The sequence below is a fragment of the Heterodontus francisci genome, chromosome 3, assembly GCF_036365525.1.
Source record: "Heterodontus francisci isolate sHetFra1 chromosome 3, sHetFra1.hap1, whole genome shotgun sequence".
In the NCBI taxonomy this organism is placed as follows: Eukaryota; Metazoa; Chordata; class Chondrichthyes; order Heterodontiformes; family Heterodontidae; genus Heterodontus; species Heterodontus francisci.
Genome location: NC_090373.1, coordinates 25,765,476 through 25,781,843, shown reverse-complemented (window position 1 = coordinate 25,781,843; position 16,368 = coordinate 25,765,476). Strand labels below are relative to the sequence as shown.

General features: G+C 50.1%; 1 protein-coding gene and 3 non-coding genes across 4 annotated transcripts; all 4 read right to left on the bottom strand.

Annotated features, from left to right (window-relative positions):
- Positions 1-684: 684 nt before the first annotated feature.
- Positions 685-14,294, bottom strand: LOC137366706 (mitochondrial import receptor subunit TOM20 homolog). Its single transcript, XM_068028377.1, has 5 exons — positions 14,288-14,294; positions 13,503-13,687; positions 9,970-10,051; positions 6,809-6,951; positions 685-1,163 (listed from the first exon to the last, which is right to left on the bottom strand). The coding sequence occupies exons 1-5, from the start codon at positions 14,292-14,294 to the stop codon at positions 1,119-1,121; spliced, it is 462 nt and encodes a 153-aa protein (XP_067884478.1). The 3' UTR covers positions 685-1,118.
- Positions 4,864-4,999, bottom strand: LOC137368135 (small nucleolar RNA SNORA14). Its single transcript, XR_010974364.1, has one exon. It is a non-coding gene; the product is annotated as a small nucleolar RNA SNORA14 (small nucleolar RNA).
- On the bottom strand, positions 13,209-13,344 carry LOC137368136 (small nucleolar RNA SNORA14). Its single transcript, XR_010974365.1, has one exon. It is a non-coding gene; the product is annotated as a small nucleolar RNA SNORA14 (small nucleolar RNA).
- Positions 14,295-15,251: 957 nt separating the features above from the next.
- On the bottom strand, positions 15,252-15,386 carry LOC137368134 (small nucleolar RNA SNORA14). The gene has a single exon (XR_010974363.1). It is a non-coding gene; the product is annotated as a small nucleolar RNA SNORA14 (small nucleolar RNA).
- Positions 15,387-16,368: the final 982 nt, after the last annotated feature.

Sequence of the window (16,368 nt, the reverse complement as noted above, 5' to 3'; positions counted from 1 at the left end):
CACTACCTGCAAATGTGAAAATGCCCCATTTACGCCCACTCTCTGCTTCCTATCTGTTAACCTATCCTCTATCCACACTAATATATTACCCCCAACACCATGAGCCCTTATCTTGCCTATTAATCTTTTATGTGGCACCTTATCGAATGCCTTTTGAAATTCCAGGTACACTAATTCTACTGGTTCCCCTTTATCTACCCTTCTAGTTACATCCACAAAAACTATAGTAAATTTGTCAAACAGAATTTCCTTAATTTCCACACTTTTTAGCCCCTAGGTTACTGTCTATTTCTGGTATGGAACTTGTGCTTTCTATTGTGAAGACAGACACAAAATATTAGTTCAATGCCTCTTCCATTTCCTCATTCCCCATGAAGATTTCTCCTGTCTCTGCCTCTAAGGGACTTTAGCTACTCTCTTCCTTTACAAAATCTCTTACAATCTGTTTTAATATTGCTGGCTAGTTTACTCTCATTCTATTTTTTTCCCTCATCAACTTTTTGGTGGCCCTCTGCTGGTTTCTAAAACACTCCTAATCCTCAGACTTGTTACTATTTTTTGCAACATTTTAAGCCTTTGACAGATGACAAATAAAGAACTCAAGGTGGTGCATCTTACCAATAACACACCTTAATCACATCCACTTTACACAACATCCTTTTGAAAAAGGAACGACCACGGAAGTTTGTATTTGATTTAATAAATTTATTAAAAATCTAAGATTAACAGCATTCATTTTAATCAGGCAGCTGTGGATCTGTGGGGTTGGGAGCTCTCACATGTTCCAGATGTGCAAGGGCTGGACTCTCCTGGTGTCCAACAATATATTCCGTGTCTGTACAGGAGTAGATTTCTGACAGTTAAGCCCAGAAACAAACGACATTCAGCAGCAGAACTGCAACACGAGACCCATTCAATTCATATTAAAATACAGCCAATAAACTGGTGTAATAAATAAAGTGACGCTATGGGAACCTTTAGTGGTGAAGAGGACAACACGAGAGTTTAAACTTTCCGGTTTCAATCCAGAGTCCACTTTATGCTAAATATATACAATGAAAGAGAGAGAGACACGGAGGTTTGATTACTCATGCTCCCAATGTCACAGGAAGCTCACTTCACTCCACATCGTCTTCGACTAAGGTCTGTGCAGTCACAATCCTCTGCAGAGGCAAGACAAGACAGCGGTTAGCAATCACCACACCCTTTTTTTTATTAAAATAAAACCACCCAGTTTGTATAAAGTAAAAGATACTTGTCAGTTAAGCTTTACAATCCCTTCACCCTGCCACACCCTTGCCCGTCTTCCCTTCCACTTTATTTGGCCATCACATTGCTGTTTGTGCGGCATGGGCTCTCATTCTATTTCCCTATCGATGGACAGTCACCTCCTGCTCTCACTCTATTCCCCTCCCCCCTCACTGTATGGACATTCACCTCCTGCTCTCACTCTATTCCCCTCCCCCCTCACTGTATGGACATTCACCTCCTGCTCTCTCTCTATTCCCCTCCCCCCTCACTGTATGGACATTCACCTCCTGCTCTCACTCTATTCCCCTCCCCCCTCACTGTATGGACATTCACCTCCTGCTCTCACTCTATTCCCCTCCCCCCTCACTGTCTGGACAGTCACCTCCTGCTCTCACTCTATTCCCCTCCCCCCTCACTGTCTGGACATTCACCTCCTGCTCTCACTCTATTCTCCTCCCCCCTCACTGTCTGGACAGTCACCTCCTGCTCTCACTCTATTCTCCTCCCCCCTCACTGTATGGACAGTTACCTCCTGCTCTCACTCCATTTCCCCTGCCCCCTCACTGTATGGACATTCACCTCCTCCTCCTCTCACTCTATTCCCCTCCCCCCTCACTGTATGGACATTCACCTCCTGCTCTCACTCGATTCTCCTCCCCCCTCACTGTATGGACATTCACCTCCTGCTCTCTCTCTATTCCCCTCCCCCCTCACTGTATGGACAGTTACCTCCTGCTCTCTCTCTATTTCCCCTGCCCCCTCACTGTATGGACATTCACCTCCTCCTCCTCTCACTCTATTCCCCTCCCCCCTCACTGTATGGACATTCACCTCCTCCTCCTCTCACTCTATTTCCCCTCCCCCCTCACTGTATGGACATTCACCTCCTGCTCTCACTCTATTCCCCTCCCCCCTCATTGTATGGACATTCACCTCCTGCTCTCACTCTATTCCCCTCCCCCCTCATTGTATGGACATTCACCTCCTGCTCTCACTCTATTCCCCTCCCCCCTCACTGTATGGACATTCACCTCCTGCTCTCTCTCTATTCCCCTCCCCCCTCACTGTATGGACATTCACCTCCTGCTCTCTCTCTATTCCCCTCCCCCCTCACTGTCTGGACAGTCACCCCCTGCTCTCACTCTATTCCCCTCCCCCCTCACTGTGTGGACATTCACCTCCTGCTCTCACTCTATTCCCCTCCCCCCTCACTGTGTGGACAGTCACCTCCTGCTCTCACTCTATTCCCCTCCCCCCTCACTGTATGGACATTCACCTCCTGCTCTCACTCTATTCCCCTCCCCCCTCACTGTATGGACATTCACCTCCTGCTCTCACTCTATTCCCCTCCCCCCTCACTGTATGGACATTCACCTCCTGCTCTCTCTCTATTCCCCTCCCCCCTCACTGTATGGACATTCACCTCCTGCTCTCACTCTATTCCCCTCCCCCCTCACTGTGTGGACAGTCACCTCCTGCTCTCTCTCTATTCCCCTCCCCCCTCACTGTATGGACATTCACCTCCTGCTCTCTCTCTATTCCCCTCCCCCCTCACTGTATGGACATTCACCTCCTGCTCTCACTCTATTCCCCTCCCCCCTCACTGTATGGACATTCACCTCCTGCTCTCACTCTATTCCCCTCCCCCCTCACTGTGTGGACATTCACCTCCTGCTCTCACTCTATTCCCCTCCCCCCTCACTGTATGGACATTCACCTCCTGCTCTCACTCTATTCCCCTCCCCCCCTCACTGTGTGGACAGTCACCTCCTGCTCTCACTCTATTCCCCTCCCCCCTCACTGTATGGACATTCACCTCCTGCTCTCTCTCTATTCCCCTCCCCCCTCACTGTATGGACATTCACCTCCTGCTCTCACTCTATTCCCCTCCCCCCTCACTGTATGGACATTCACCTCCTGCTCTCTCTCTATTCCCCTCCCCCCTCACTGTATGGACATTCACCTCCTGCTCTCACTCTATTCCCCTCCCCCCTCACTGTCTGGACAGTCACCTCCTGCTCTCACTCTATTCCCCTCCCCCCTCACTGTGTGGACATTCACCTCCTGCTCTCACTCTATTCCCCTCCCCCCTCACTGTGTGGACAGTCACCTCCTGCTCTCACTCTATTCCCCTCCCCCCTCACTGTATGGACATTCACCTCCTGCTCTCACTCTGTTCTCCTCCCCCCTCACTGTATGGACATTCACCTCCTGCTCTCTCTCTATTCCCCTCCCCCCTCACTGTATGGACATTCACCTCCTGCTCTCACTCTATTCCCCTCCCCCCTCACTGTATGGACATTCACCTCCTGCTCTCACTCTATTCCCCTCCCCCCTCACTGTATGGACATTCACCTCCTGCTCTCTCTCTATTCCCCTCCCCCCTCACTGTATGGACATTCACCTCCTGCTCTCACTCTATTCCCCTCCCCCCTCACTGTATGGACATTCACCTCCTGCTCTCACTCTATTCCCCTCCCCCCTCACTGTATGGACATTCACCTCCTGCTCTCTCTCTATTCCCCTCCCCCCTCACTGTCTGGACATTCACCTCCTGCTCTCACTCTATTCCCCTCCCCCCTCACTGTATGGACATTCACCTCCTGCTCTCTCTCTATTCCCCTCCCCCCTCACTGTATGGACATTCACCTCCTGCTCTCACTCTATTCCCCTCCCCCCTCACTGTATGGACATTCACCTCCTGCTCTCACTCTATTCCCCTCCCCCCTCACTGTGTGGACAGTCACCTCCTGCTCTCTCTCTATTCCCCTCCCCCCTCACTGTATGGACATTCACCTCCTGCTCTCTCTCTATTCCCCTCCCCCCTCACTGTCTGGACAGTCACCTCCTGCTCTCACTCTATTCCCCTCCCCCCTCACTGTGTGGACATTCACCTCCTGCTCTCACTCTATTCCCCTCCCCCCTCACTGTATGGACATTCACCTCCTGCTCTCACTCTATTCCCCTCCCCCCTCACTGTGTGGACAGTTACCTCCTGCTCTCACTCTATTCCCCTCCCCCCTCACTGGATGGACAGTTACCTCCTGCTCTCACTACTCATGCGACCCTCTGTCGCCTATTAGTTCTATTTGCCAGCATAAAACTTTCAATGGTCAAGTGCAATCAGGAGGCAGGCTGACTAAAATGAAACGGTGACAGTCATCTCCTGACCCAGATCCCAACCCCACCTCAGACCATCTCCACACCAACCCCCCACCCCTCTACCCACTCCCCTGGTCAGACACGATCCCCACCCCTTTCCCTGGACAGAGCACCTCACCGTTAAACCTGGTCCAGTCACCCTCCCAGTACCTACTCCACAGTTGGTCAGAGAGACAATATGCAGAGCTATGGGTCCCACTCTCCTGGCCAAGCTTGATGCAATTATCAAAGGCTCAGGGAACTGATATCAGCAATCATTGTGACAGACACTACGCGCCGCAACAACTGAACCTTTTACCCTTCAGGCCACATACATCACCTGATTCCTTCCTCTCAGGTCCCGCTGTGTTGTCAACATTGACACTGCAAAGAGGAATCAATCCCCCACTGCCCACTCCCCCCCCTCCCCCCTATGGAAATGCCCACCCACAGTTCAATGCTCCTTTACAGAGTTGTCCGAGTGGTGAAATAGTGAAAAGCACAAGTGAAGCTCAGCACTTTGGAATTCTCTGGAGTTTTCATTTAGCATTCCTTTTTGTCCTGGTCATTGAGATACAAAACAACCAGGGGGTTTAAAAGAATGCCGCATTGTAATGGACTGCACACCCTCACCCAGTACCCAGGACTGTAATGGACTGCACACCCTCACCCAGTACCCAGTACCCAGGACTGTAATGGACTGCACACCCTCACCCAGTACCCAGGATTGTAATAGACCGCACACCCTCACCCACAGCTCCCCCACACCCAGCACACAGGACTGTAATGGGCAGCACACCCTCACCCACAGCTCCTCCACACCCAGCACACAGGACTGTAACGGGCAGCACATCCTCACCCACAGCTCCTCCACACCCAGCACACAGGACTCTAATGGGCAGCACATAGTCACCCACAGCTCCTCCACACCCAGGACTGTAATGGGCAGCACACCCTCACCCACAGCTCCTCCACACCCAGCACACAGGACTGTAATAGACTGCACATCCTCACCCACAGCTCCTCCACACCCAGCACACAGGACTGTAATGGGCAGCACACCCACAGCTCCTCCACACCCAGGACTGTAATAGACTGCACATCCTCACCCACAGCTCCTCCAAACCCAGCACACAGGACTGTAATAGACTGCACATCCTCACCCACAGCTCCTCCACACCCAGCACACAGGACAGCAATAGACTGCACATCCTCACCCACAGCTCCTCCACACCCAGCACACAGGACTGTAATGGGCAGCACATCGTCACCCACAGCTCCTCCACACCCAGCACACAGGACTGTAATGGGCAGCACACCCTCACCCACAGCTCCTCCACACCCAGCACACAGGACTGTAATAGACTGCACATCCTCACCCACAGCTCCTCCACACCCAGCACACAGGACTGTAATAGACTGCACATCCTCACCCACAGCTCCTCCACACCCAGCACACAGGACTGTAATGGGCAGCACATCCTCACCCACAGCTCCTCCACACCCAGGACATTAACAGTGCCCTCCTCACCCTGACTGTGACCCAAGATCATACCAGTGCACCTCCCAGCACCCTCCTCCACATTCATGCTCCTCAGGCCCTTACCCATTCTATTTATCTGTGCAACATTTTCAGCACAAGTGACTGAGAGTTTTGATGAAGAAAATCAAGAGAAACTGTTTGCACCTCCAGAAAGGTCATTAAATCAGAGAACTCTGATTTGTGATTAGCACGAGGGAAGATGGAGAGTTTTTTTTTTAAAACAGTGCATTATGATGATCTGGAATGTACTGCCAGAAAGGGTGGTGGAAGCAGATTCAATAGTAACTTTTAAAAGGGAATTGGATAAATATTTCAAGGGGAAATTTTTCAGGTCTTTGGAGAGATACTAGGGGGAGTGGGATTATTTGCATAGCTCTAACACACAGCCAGCACAGGCACGATGGATTAAATGGCCTCCTTTGGCACCACACAATTCGAAAAGTGGCAACCCATCTCTGAGACTCCCTTAATTATGCACAGGCACTCATTACAGGACCCTGCTTGTGAGACTCACAATGGATGTCGATATTTTACACAAATCTCCATAAACAATCAAATGGCAAGGACACTGGTGCAACTCACCACAAACACCAGCAGACCTCATCTCTGCTCTGAAGGCTTGGACATGGACCTGTGTGTTAATGCCACACAAGGCACCACCAAAGCAGACTGTGTAAACAGAAAAGGGGGGCCTGAAGCTGAACTCCACGTACCCTCCACTCGTTAGTGCAACATCCCTGGCCCAGATTGTCCACATTCAGGATAACCATCAAGGTCAAGAGCCAACAGAAAGCAGCCCGCTCATCCTGCAGAACACACAGGGAATTCAACCACCACCCCACCCACTCCCCAATACATCCAGTCACCCCGTACCTGGCTGATGGTTGGCAGTTTGGTCAACAGCATCTGGAAGACAGGTGGAGGCAGAGTCTGCTGCAGCACCTGCAAGAGCTGCTGAGGTTGTCCACACACAGCGATAGCATTCGTCAGATGATCCACACCCTTCTCATAGTCACCTGCAGAAACAAGACAGTCACTTAACTTCTCCATAACAGTGGAATCTGGGCCCACCCCAGGACGAGGCCTTGTGTCAACTCCCCATTCTTCCAACTTCCCTTGGCCAGCCCCCCACTCCCTCTGCACCAGGATTGGTGGCCTTGCCTTCAACAGCTTCGGCCCCAAGCTCTGGAATTATCACTCTAAACCTCTACCTCTCTCCCCTTGAAGACGCTCCTTAATACCTACCTCTTTGACCAAGCTTTTGGTCAACTGCCCTAACATTTCATGACTCAGTGATTACACTCTCCCAGGAAGCAGCCCGGGACTTTACTACATTAAAGGCATTACCTTCTTGGCTCAGAGGGTAGCACTCTTGTTTCACTCAGAAGGTTGAGTATTCAAGTCCCACTCCAGAGATTTGAACACATAATCTATGTTAACACACCTAATTCAAGCTGGTATAAAATCCCATGGCACTATTTCAAAGAGGAATGGAGAAGTTCTCCCCAGTGTTCTGGCCAACATTTATCTCTCAACCAACATCACTAAAACATTTTTTTTTTAGTTTAGATACAGCACTGAAACAGGCCCTTCGGCCCACCGAGTCTGTGCCGACCATCAACCACCCATTTTATACTAATCCCATATTCCCTACCACATCCCCACCTTCCCTCAATTCCCCTACCACCAACCTATACTAGGGGCAATTTATAATGTCCAATTTACCTATCAACCCGCAAGTCTTTGGCTGTGGGAGCACCCGGCGGAAACCCACGCCGTCACAGGGAGAACTTGCAAACTCCGCACAGGCAGTACCCAGAACTGAACCCGGGTCACTGGAGCTGTGAGGCTGCGGTGCTAACCACTGCGCCACCCCCTGTTCATTTATCTGTTCATTTTCTCATTGCTGCTTGTGGGAGCCTGCTGTGCACAAAATTCATTGCCACCTTTCCTAGTTTATTACAGTGACTACACATCACAAATACTTAATTGGCTGTAAAGTGCTTTGGAACATCCTGAGGCAACAAAGGCGCTATAGGAATGCAAATCTTTCTTTACAAATGCAAATTAATGCTGTTTCGGATCTGCTTTCGGAAATATGACAGGAGTAATAATGGACAATTGTCTGCATAAAATCTTGGGGGAAGAAACTAGATCAAAACCCAACCACAAAAAATGGGTAAGAGTTTCTACTCGGTTCTCTTGGGTTTCTACAGCGCAATTCACCTAAAAAAATTGACCAAACCAGGGCAAAGGATCGTAAAGCTTTAAGCGCAAATTTAGGTTCTGTGATTCTCTTAGTGCTAATTTAAAAAACCATGCTAGAAGCTGGCCTCACCACAAAACTGTCCACACCCCCAGAATGAATTTTGGTTGGAAGAGCATGGAGAGACAATATAGAATAAAGGGGGTGCAGGAGCAGAGGGACCTGGGTGCATATGTACATAAGTCTGTGAAGGACAGGTTGAGAGAGCATTTAATAAAACATACAGTATCCTGAGCTTTATTAATAGGGGCATAGAGTACAAGAGCAAGGAGATTATGTTGAACTTGTATAAGACACAAGTTCGGCCTCAGCTGGAGTATTGCGTCCAATTCTGGGCACCGCACTTGAGGAAAGATTATTTTATTTTTATTATTTAGAGATACAGCACTGAAACAGGCCCTTCAGCCCACCGAGTCTGTGCTGACCATCAACCACCCATTTATACTAATCCTACACTAATTCCATATTCCTACCACATCCCCACCTGTCCCTCAATTCCCCTACCACCTACCTATACTAGGGGCAATTTATAATGGCTAACTTACCTATCAACCTGCAAGTCTTTGGCATGTGGGAGGAAACCAGAGCACCCGGCGAAAACCCACGCAGACACAGGGAGAACTTGCAAACTCCACACAGGCAGTACCTAGAATTGAACCCGGGTCGCTGGAGCTGTGAGGCTGCAGTGCTAACCACTGCACCACTGTGCCGCCCAAATGTGAGGGCATTGGAGAGAGTACAGAAAAGATTCATGAGAATGTTTCCAGGGATGAGGAATTTCAGTTACGAATACAGATTGCAGAAGTTAGGACTGTTTTCCTTGGAGAAGAGAAGGCTGAGAGGTGATTTGATAGAGGTATTCAAAATCATGAGGGGTCGGGACAGAGCAGGTAGAGAGAACCTGTTCCCACTCATGAAAGGATCGAGAACGAGAGGGCATAGATTTAAAGTAAAGGGTAAGAGAAGCAAAAGTGACATGAGGAAAAACTTTTTCATGCAGCGAATGGTTAAGGTCTGGAATGCACTGCTGCCTGAGTGTGGTGCAGGCAGGTTCAATTGAAGCAGTCTAAAGGGAATTAGACAGTTATATGAAAAGGAAGAATGTGCAGTGTTATGGGGAGAAGGCAGGGGAATGGGACTGAGGGAATTGTTCTTTCGGAGAGCATGTGTGGACACGATGGGCCGAATGGCCTCCTTCTGCTCTGTAACGATTGTGATAATGAGAACATTATGGCTGCAAACCCAGCAACCTCTGTTAGTTCTTCCATGACTGGACCAGTAAAGGCTGGAAGCTCTTTAATCAATCTAGAAATAATTCTCAGGATGTGGGCATCCATGGCAAGGCCAATATTTACCACACATCTCTTGTTGCTTGAGAAGATGGTGGTGGCTTTCTCCTTGAACCTACTGGGACTACTTCAGTCAACCATGTTGGTATGGGACTGCAGTCACATATGTATGCACACACCAAGAACAGGTTTCCTTCCCAAAAGGGACATTAGTGAACCAGTTGGGTTTTTAAACAACGGCTAATTTTTTTTTTAAAGCTGACAGCTTCATGGTTACTTTTACTGAGAGCAGCTTTTTATTCCCAGATTTTAAACAACTGGGAATGTGACAGTGGGATTTAAACTCCTGTTCTCTGGATTACGAATACAGCAACAACTGCCACACACCCGAATCCAGTATTTTTGGACAATGTGCGTTGAAGAGGGAAAAGTTGAGAATTTTTTTTAAATATAGCAAGGGTTACTTTGAAAGTACTGACCTTGTGCCAACAACTCTTCACCTAGTTGGATCTCTTCCAGGAAAAACTTCTGCACAGCTTCTGCATCCTTCAAGTCTGGGAGCTGCAAAGCAAAGGCAGAGCAGACAGGTTACAAGAGCTTTATCATCTTGAGTTTCATGGGTCAAAGTTTGGTTGGTGGGGGGGGGGATGTCAGTGGCACAGGGGCAGGGAGCCAATTATAAAATTTAAAGCAAGACTTTGAGGAGCAGGTGGCCATGGCTTAGTGAGGACTGAATTTGGACATCTGTTCCTCCCACACCCTGATGGACATCTGTTGAGGAATTTCATCATTTCAGAATACATTTTATTGGGTCTCTCCTTCTCCCCCCCTCACTATTAATGGTTCATCAAATTGTTTGCACCACCAGATGAGGACCAGGTTTGGTCTCAAAGCCCCACATAGTGGAATAGCCCACAAAGACATCCGCACTTTAATGCTAGTGTCACAGAGTCAGAGTTATACAGCACAGAAACAGGCCCTTCGGCCCACCATCAAGCACCTATCTATTCTAATCCCACTTTCCCGCACTTGGCCTTGTATGCTATGGCGTTTCAAGTGCTCGTCTAAATACTTCTTAAATGTTGTGAGGGTTCCTGCCTTTACCACCCCTTCAGGCAGTGCATTCCAGATTCCAACCACCCTATGGGTGAAAAAATATTTCCACAAATGCCCTCTAAACCTCCTGCCCCTTACCTTAAATCTACGCCCCCTGCTTGCTGACACCTCCGCTAAGGGAAGAGGTTTCTTCCTATCTATCTATGCCCCTCATAATTTTGGATACCTCAATCAGGCCCCCCCTCAGCCTTCTCTGCTCTAAGGAAAACAACCCTAGCCTATCCAGTCTCTCTTCATAGCTGAAATACTCCAGCCCAGGCAATATCCTGGTGAATCTCCTCTACACCCTCTCCAGTGCAATCACATCCTTCCGATAGTGTGATGACCAGAACTGTACACAGTACTCCAGCTGTGGCCTAACTAGCATTTTATACAGCTCCATCATAACCCCCCTGCTCTTATATTCTATGCCTCGGCTAATAAAGGCAAGTATCCCATATGCCTTCCTAACCACCTTATCCAACTGTGCTGCTGCCTTCAGTGATCTATGGACAAGTACACCATGGTCACTCTGACCCTCTGTACTTCCTAGGGTCCTACCATCCATTGTATATTCTCTTGTCTTGTTAGTCCTCCCAAAATGCATCACCTCACACTTCTCAGGATTAAATTCCATTTGCCACTGCTCTGCCCATCTTACCAGCCCATCTACATCGTCCTGTAATCTAAGGCTTTCCTCCTCACAATTTACAACCCCATCAATTTTCATCTCATCTGCAAACTTACTGATCATACCTCCTATATTCACATCTAAATCATTAATGTACACCTCTGGTCACAGGCTTCCAATCACAAAAACAACCCTCGACCATCACCCTCTGCCTCCTGTCACTAAGCCAATTTTGGATCCAGTTTGCCAAATTACCCTGGATCCCGTGGGCTCTTACTTTCTTAACCAATCTCCCAGGTGGGACCTTATCAAAAGACTTACTGAAGTCCATGTAGACTACATCAACTGCTTTACTCTCATCTATACATCTAGTCACCTCCTCGAAAAATTCAATCAAATTTGTTAGACATGATCTCCCACTGACAAAGCCATGCTGACTATCTTTGATTAATCCTGTCCCTCAGAATTTTTTCTACTAGTTTCCCTACCACTGATGTTAGACTCACCGGCCTGTAATTACCTGGTTTATCCCTGCTACCCTTCTTCAATAATGGTACAACATTCGCTGCCTGCCAGTCCTCTGGTAACTCCCCTGTGGCCCTGCTATCTCCTCCCTTGCCTCACATAACAGCCTGGTATACATCTAATACTTCCTCCCTTTCAATGCTAATTTGTTCAAGTATATCACAATCCCCCTCCCTGATCTCTACACCTACATCATCCTTCTCCATAGCGAACACTGATTTAAAGTAATAATTTAAAACCTCACCTATGTCCTCCAACTCCACACACAGATTGCCACTTTGGTCCTTAATGGGCCCTACTCTTTCCCTGGTTATCCTCTTGCCCTTAATATACTTATAAAATGCCTTGGAATTTTCCATTATCTTTCCCACCAATGTTTTTTCATGCCCCCTCTTCGCTCTCCTAATTACTTTTTTTTTTTAAGTACCCCCCTATAATTTCTATACTCCTCCAGGGCCAAACCACTTTTTTTTTTTACAAAACTGATTATCAATCAGTAAAACCAGAGCTTCAAGAATGGCCACTTGAGAGGGGCAAAGGAGTAGCCCTTGCCCATACTTCATCCTGTGCTTGGGCAAAGAGCTAATGCTTTGGGACAGGACTTCAACTAAAATAACATAGGCAGCAAGAATTAGGAGCAGCAGTGGGGTTGGGAGAAGGAGGGAGTAAAATCCCACCTACTTACCAGTGACACTGAGAATCCACCCATACCACCCATCCTAACCAGGTCCCCTCCCCACCCCCGATCCAAACAGGCTCCCCTCCCCCACACCCGACTCTGACCTGGGCCTCCCCACCCAACCTTGCTAGGGCTCTCCCATACCCCTGCGATCCTGATCGGGCCCCCCTCTTCCCCCACACCCGACTCTGACCGGGGCCTCTCCCCCCCCCCCCACACCCGACTCTGACCGGGGCCTCTCCCCTCCTCCCCACCCGACTCTGACCGGGGCCTCTCCCCTCCCCCCCACCCGACTCTGACTGGGGCCTCTCCCCTCCCCCCCACCCGACTCTGACCGGGGCCTCTCCCCTCCCCCCCACCCGACTCTGACTGGGGCCTCTCCCCTCCTCCCCACCCGACTCTGACCGGGGCCTCTCCCCTCCCCCACACCCGAATCTGACTGGGGCCTCTCCCCTCCCCCACACCCGACTGTGACCGGGGCCTCTCCCCTCCCCTACCCCCGATCCAGACTGTGATTCCCCCTTTCCCCCACCCTGATCCAGACCAGGGCCCCATTCCCCCATACGTACTGGACCTCATACAAACATTGCCCAGAAAGGCTGAGAGAGCCGATATCAGTGTAATTACGTGCCACAGCAACTGAACCTATTACCCTTCAGGCCACATACAACAACCAATACCTTCCTCCCAGGTCCCACTGTGTTGCCAATATTGGCACTGCAAAGGGGAATGAACCCCCAACCTCCCCCCACGGAAATGCCCACCCACAGTTCAATGCTCCTTTACAGAGTTGTCCGAGTGGTGAAATAGTGAAAAGCACAAGTGAAGCTCAGCACTTTGGAATTCTCTGGAGTTTTCATTTAGCATTCCTTTTTGTCCTGGTCATTGAGATACAAAACAACCAGGGGGTTTAAAAGAATGCCGCTTTGTAATGGGCAGCACACCCTCACCCAGTACCCAGGACTGTAATGGGGAGGCACTGGTACGACAATAGGGATATGCCACAGATAATGCCTCCTCCTCGGGTGTTCTGTATTTCAAAATCACAACGCATCCATCTGCACACAATCGTTAACACTCACCCGAGAGAGTCCAGCCTTTTCTCTGGCGAGTCTCTGCTTCCTCCTTCCTGTAAAGTGTAGAGGAAGATTTAAAGGTGAGAGATGCTGGTTCATTAACACAGGGTCACCGAGCAGGCTCGAAACACGGCTGCCCCTCTGATCGAGCACAGTGGCAAAGTCAGGGAAAGGGAGCAGGGTTACAGAATCTTACAGCACAGGAGGTGATCATTCAACCCACTGTGCCCATGTGGGATCTTTGACAGCTATTCAATTAGTCCCAACATGCCCCCAACCCCCTGCTCTTTTGCCATAACCCAGCAATTTTACTCCCCCCCACCCCCCCCAACCAAGTTTCTGCCCAATGCCCTTTCGAAAGTTACTACTGAATCTGTTTCCATATCTCTTTCAGGCAGAACAATCCAGATGACAAGAACTCATTTCGTAAAAAAAATTCTCATCCCCCCCACCTTGACTTTTTTGGCAATTATCTTAAAGCTGTGCGCCTTGGTTACTGACTGTCCCACCAGTGGAAACAATTTCTCGAGAATGACACTGGTTGCAGGCACATGGCAGTGAAAGCAGATCAGGACTGAAGCACCATTATTTCCTCTTCCTAACGATAACGCACAAGTTAAACAGCTATACACACGGGTTATCGATATCTCTTTACTGTCTTTCTCCCGTGTGACACCCAGCGACCTGCCTGTAACTTGCGACAAGCCAGCATTCTTCACTCGTGATGAGAGGCAGTCAGTGTAATCGGGCTAATCATGTCCCACTACATACATCTCTCCTGGAAACCATACCCAGCATGGTCAGGGCAGAGTTTCAACTGCACTGAGTGCCCTCGCCATCCCTGACTGGTGGTGGGTGGGGTCAAGGGGGTTCAGGTACCTGGTGGAGGTATGGGGTGCATGGGATGGGAGAATCTGGTCCTGGGGGTGCCCAGGGTTGAACCCTTTCTGGGTCACACACCCCCTCGTAGCATCTTGCACAATATGGGCCACAAACAGGCAGATTCTGTTCCCACAAGCTCTGCTGTGTCCTTAATGGCCTGGATTTTTGCCATTAGCACCGAACAAACTGCACCAGTCGCTCATTACACGCTGACTTTCTATGGGCTTTCTACACTGGAACCTGCAGTAATGAGCGCCATTTCAGCATGATGCCCTGTACAGGGGATCTGGGACCTGTGTGTCTCCTTAACCATCAGATTAAAGAATCCTCACCAAGACAGAGTCCAAAGCAGGAAGTGTAAATTAAAATATCTAATTCAATGTAAATCCATGCAGGAAGTGAGTGATGGACAGATGGGATTAAGAGACAGAAAACAAGTTTGTAAAAGTAGTATTTTTTTTGGTAAGTAAAATTTGAAGAAACGAGACCCTACACTTGTAAAAGTTAATTTTCAGTGCCAGTGTTTGGCAGAAATTAAGACTTATCACACTGTTTACTTCCACTGGGATGGACAAACACTAACTTTTTCTGGCATATTTACTGGGTATCTACCAGGTAAGTACCACACCAATACAGGTTCCACGTATTTCAAGGCCAAGATACTGCTATAGTGAAGCTTCTGGAAGAACAAGGCACCTCATAAAGCAACTTCCTGATTTCTACCATTACTATTTGCTCTTTAATAAGCGAGCTTTGCTAGCCTCACCGCTATTCCTAGCACAAAATCTGCACCAATATCAGCACTGAAAAGGGGAAACAATCTCTCCCTCCCCCGATGGAAATGCCCACCCACAGTTCAATGCTCCTTTACAGAGTTGTCCGAGTGGTGAAATAGTGAAAAGCACAAGTGAAGCTCAGCACTTTGGAATTCTCTGGAGTTTTCATTTAGCATTCCTTCTTGTCCTGGTCATTGATACACAAAACAACCAGGGGATTTCAAGAATGCCACTTTATAATGGGCAGCACATCCTCGCCAATAACTCCTCACACTGAGCACACAGGACTGTAATGGCAAGTCTCTGCTTCCTTCTTCCTGTAAAAGTGTAAAGATCTGATGGTGTGAGCTGCTGGCTCATTAACACAGGGTCACTGAACAGGTTCAACTCAAGCACTGACCCTGTGGTGGAGCAGAGTGGCAAAGTCAGGGAAAGAGGGAGCACGCTGATCGAATCTTAAGCCGACAGAAGGGTGGCCATTCGGCCCTACTTGTGAAAATCACAGCGAGCAGGGGGCGGGGGGATCAAGTGCACCCACTCCCTCCCGGACCTCCGCAGTGAGGTGGCGGTTCGGGGGGGGGGGGGGGGGGCGGAAGGAAGGTTCGGGGGGGGGGGGGGGGGGCGGAAGGAAGGTTCGGGGGGGGAGCGGGCGGAAGGTTCGGGGGGGGGGGCGGGCGGAAAGTTCGGGGGGGGCGGAAGGAAGGTTCGGGGGGGGGGGGCGGAAGGAAGGTTCGGTGGGGGGGGGGCGGAAGGAAGGTTCGGGGGGGGGCGGAAGGAAGGTTCGGGGGGGGGCGGAAGGAAGGTTCGGGGGGGGCGGAAGGAAGGTTCGGGGGGGGGCGGAAGGAAGGTTCGGAGGGGGGCGGAAGGAAGGTTCGGGGGGGGGCGGAAGGAAGGTTCGGGGGGGGGCGGAAGGAAGGTTCGGGTGGGGGCGGAAGGAAGGTTCGGGGGGGGGCGGAAGGAAGGTTCGGGGGGGGGCGGAAGGAAGGTTCGGGGGGGGGCGGAAGGAAGGTTCGGGAGGGGGGCGGAAGGAAGGTTCGGGGGGGGCGGAAGGAAGGTTCGGGGGGGGCGGAAGGAAGGTTCGGGGGGGGGCGGAAGGAAGGTTCGGGGGAGGGGGCGGAAGGAAGGTTCGGGGGGGTGGGGGCGGAAGGAAGGTTCGGGGGGGGGCGGAAGGAAGGTTCGGGTGGGGGGCGGAAGGAAGGTTCGGGGGGGGGGCA

Coding starts and splice junctions, on each gene's coding strand:
- LOC137366706 (XM_068028377.1), bottom strand. Junction 6,952..9,969: donor TGAAGAGTTGTTGGCACAAG/GTCAGTACTTTC, acceptor TTGTTTCTGCAG/GTGACTATGAGAAGGGTGTG. Junction 1,164..6,808: donor AACTGCCAACCATCAGCCAG/GTACGGGGTGAC, acceptor TTGCCTCTGCAG/AGGATTGTGACTGCACAGAC.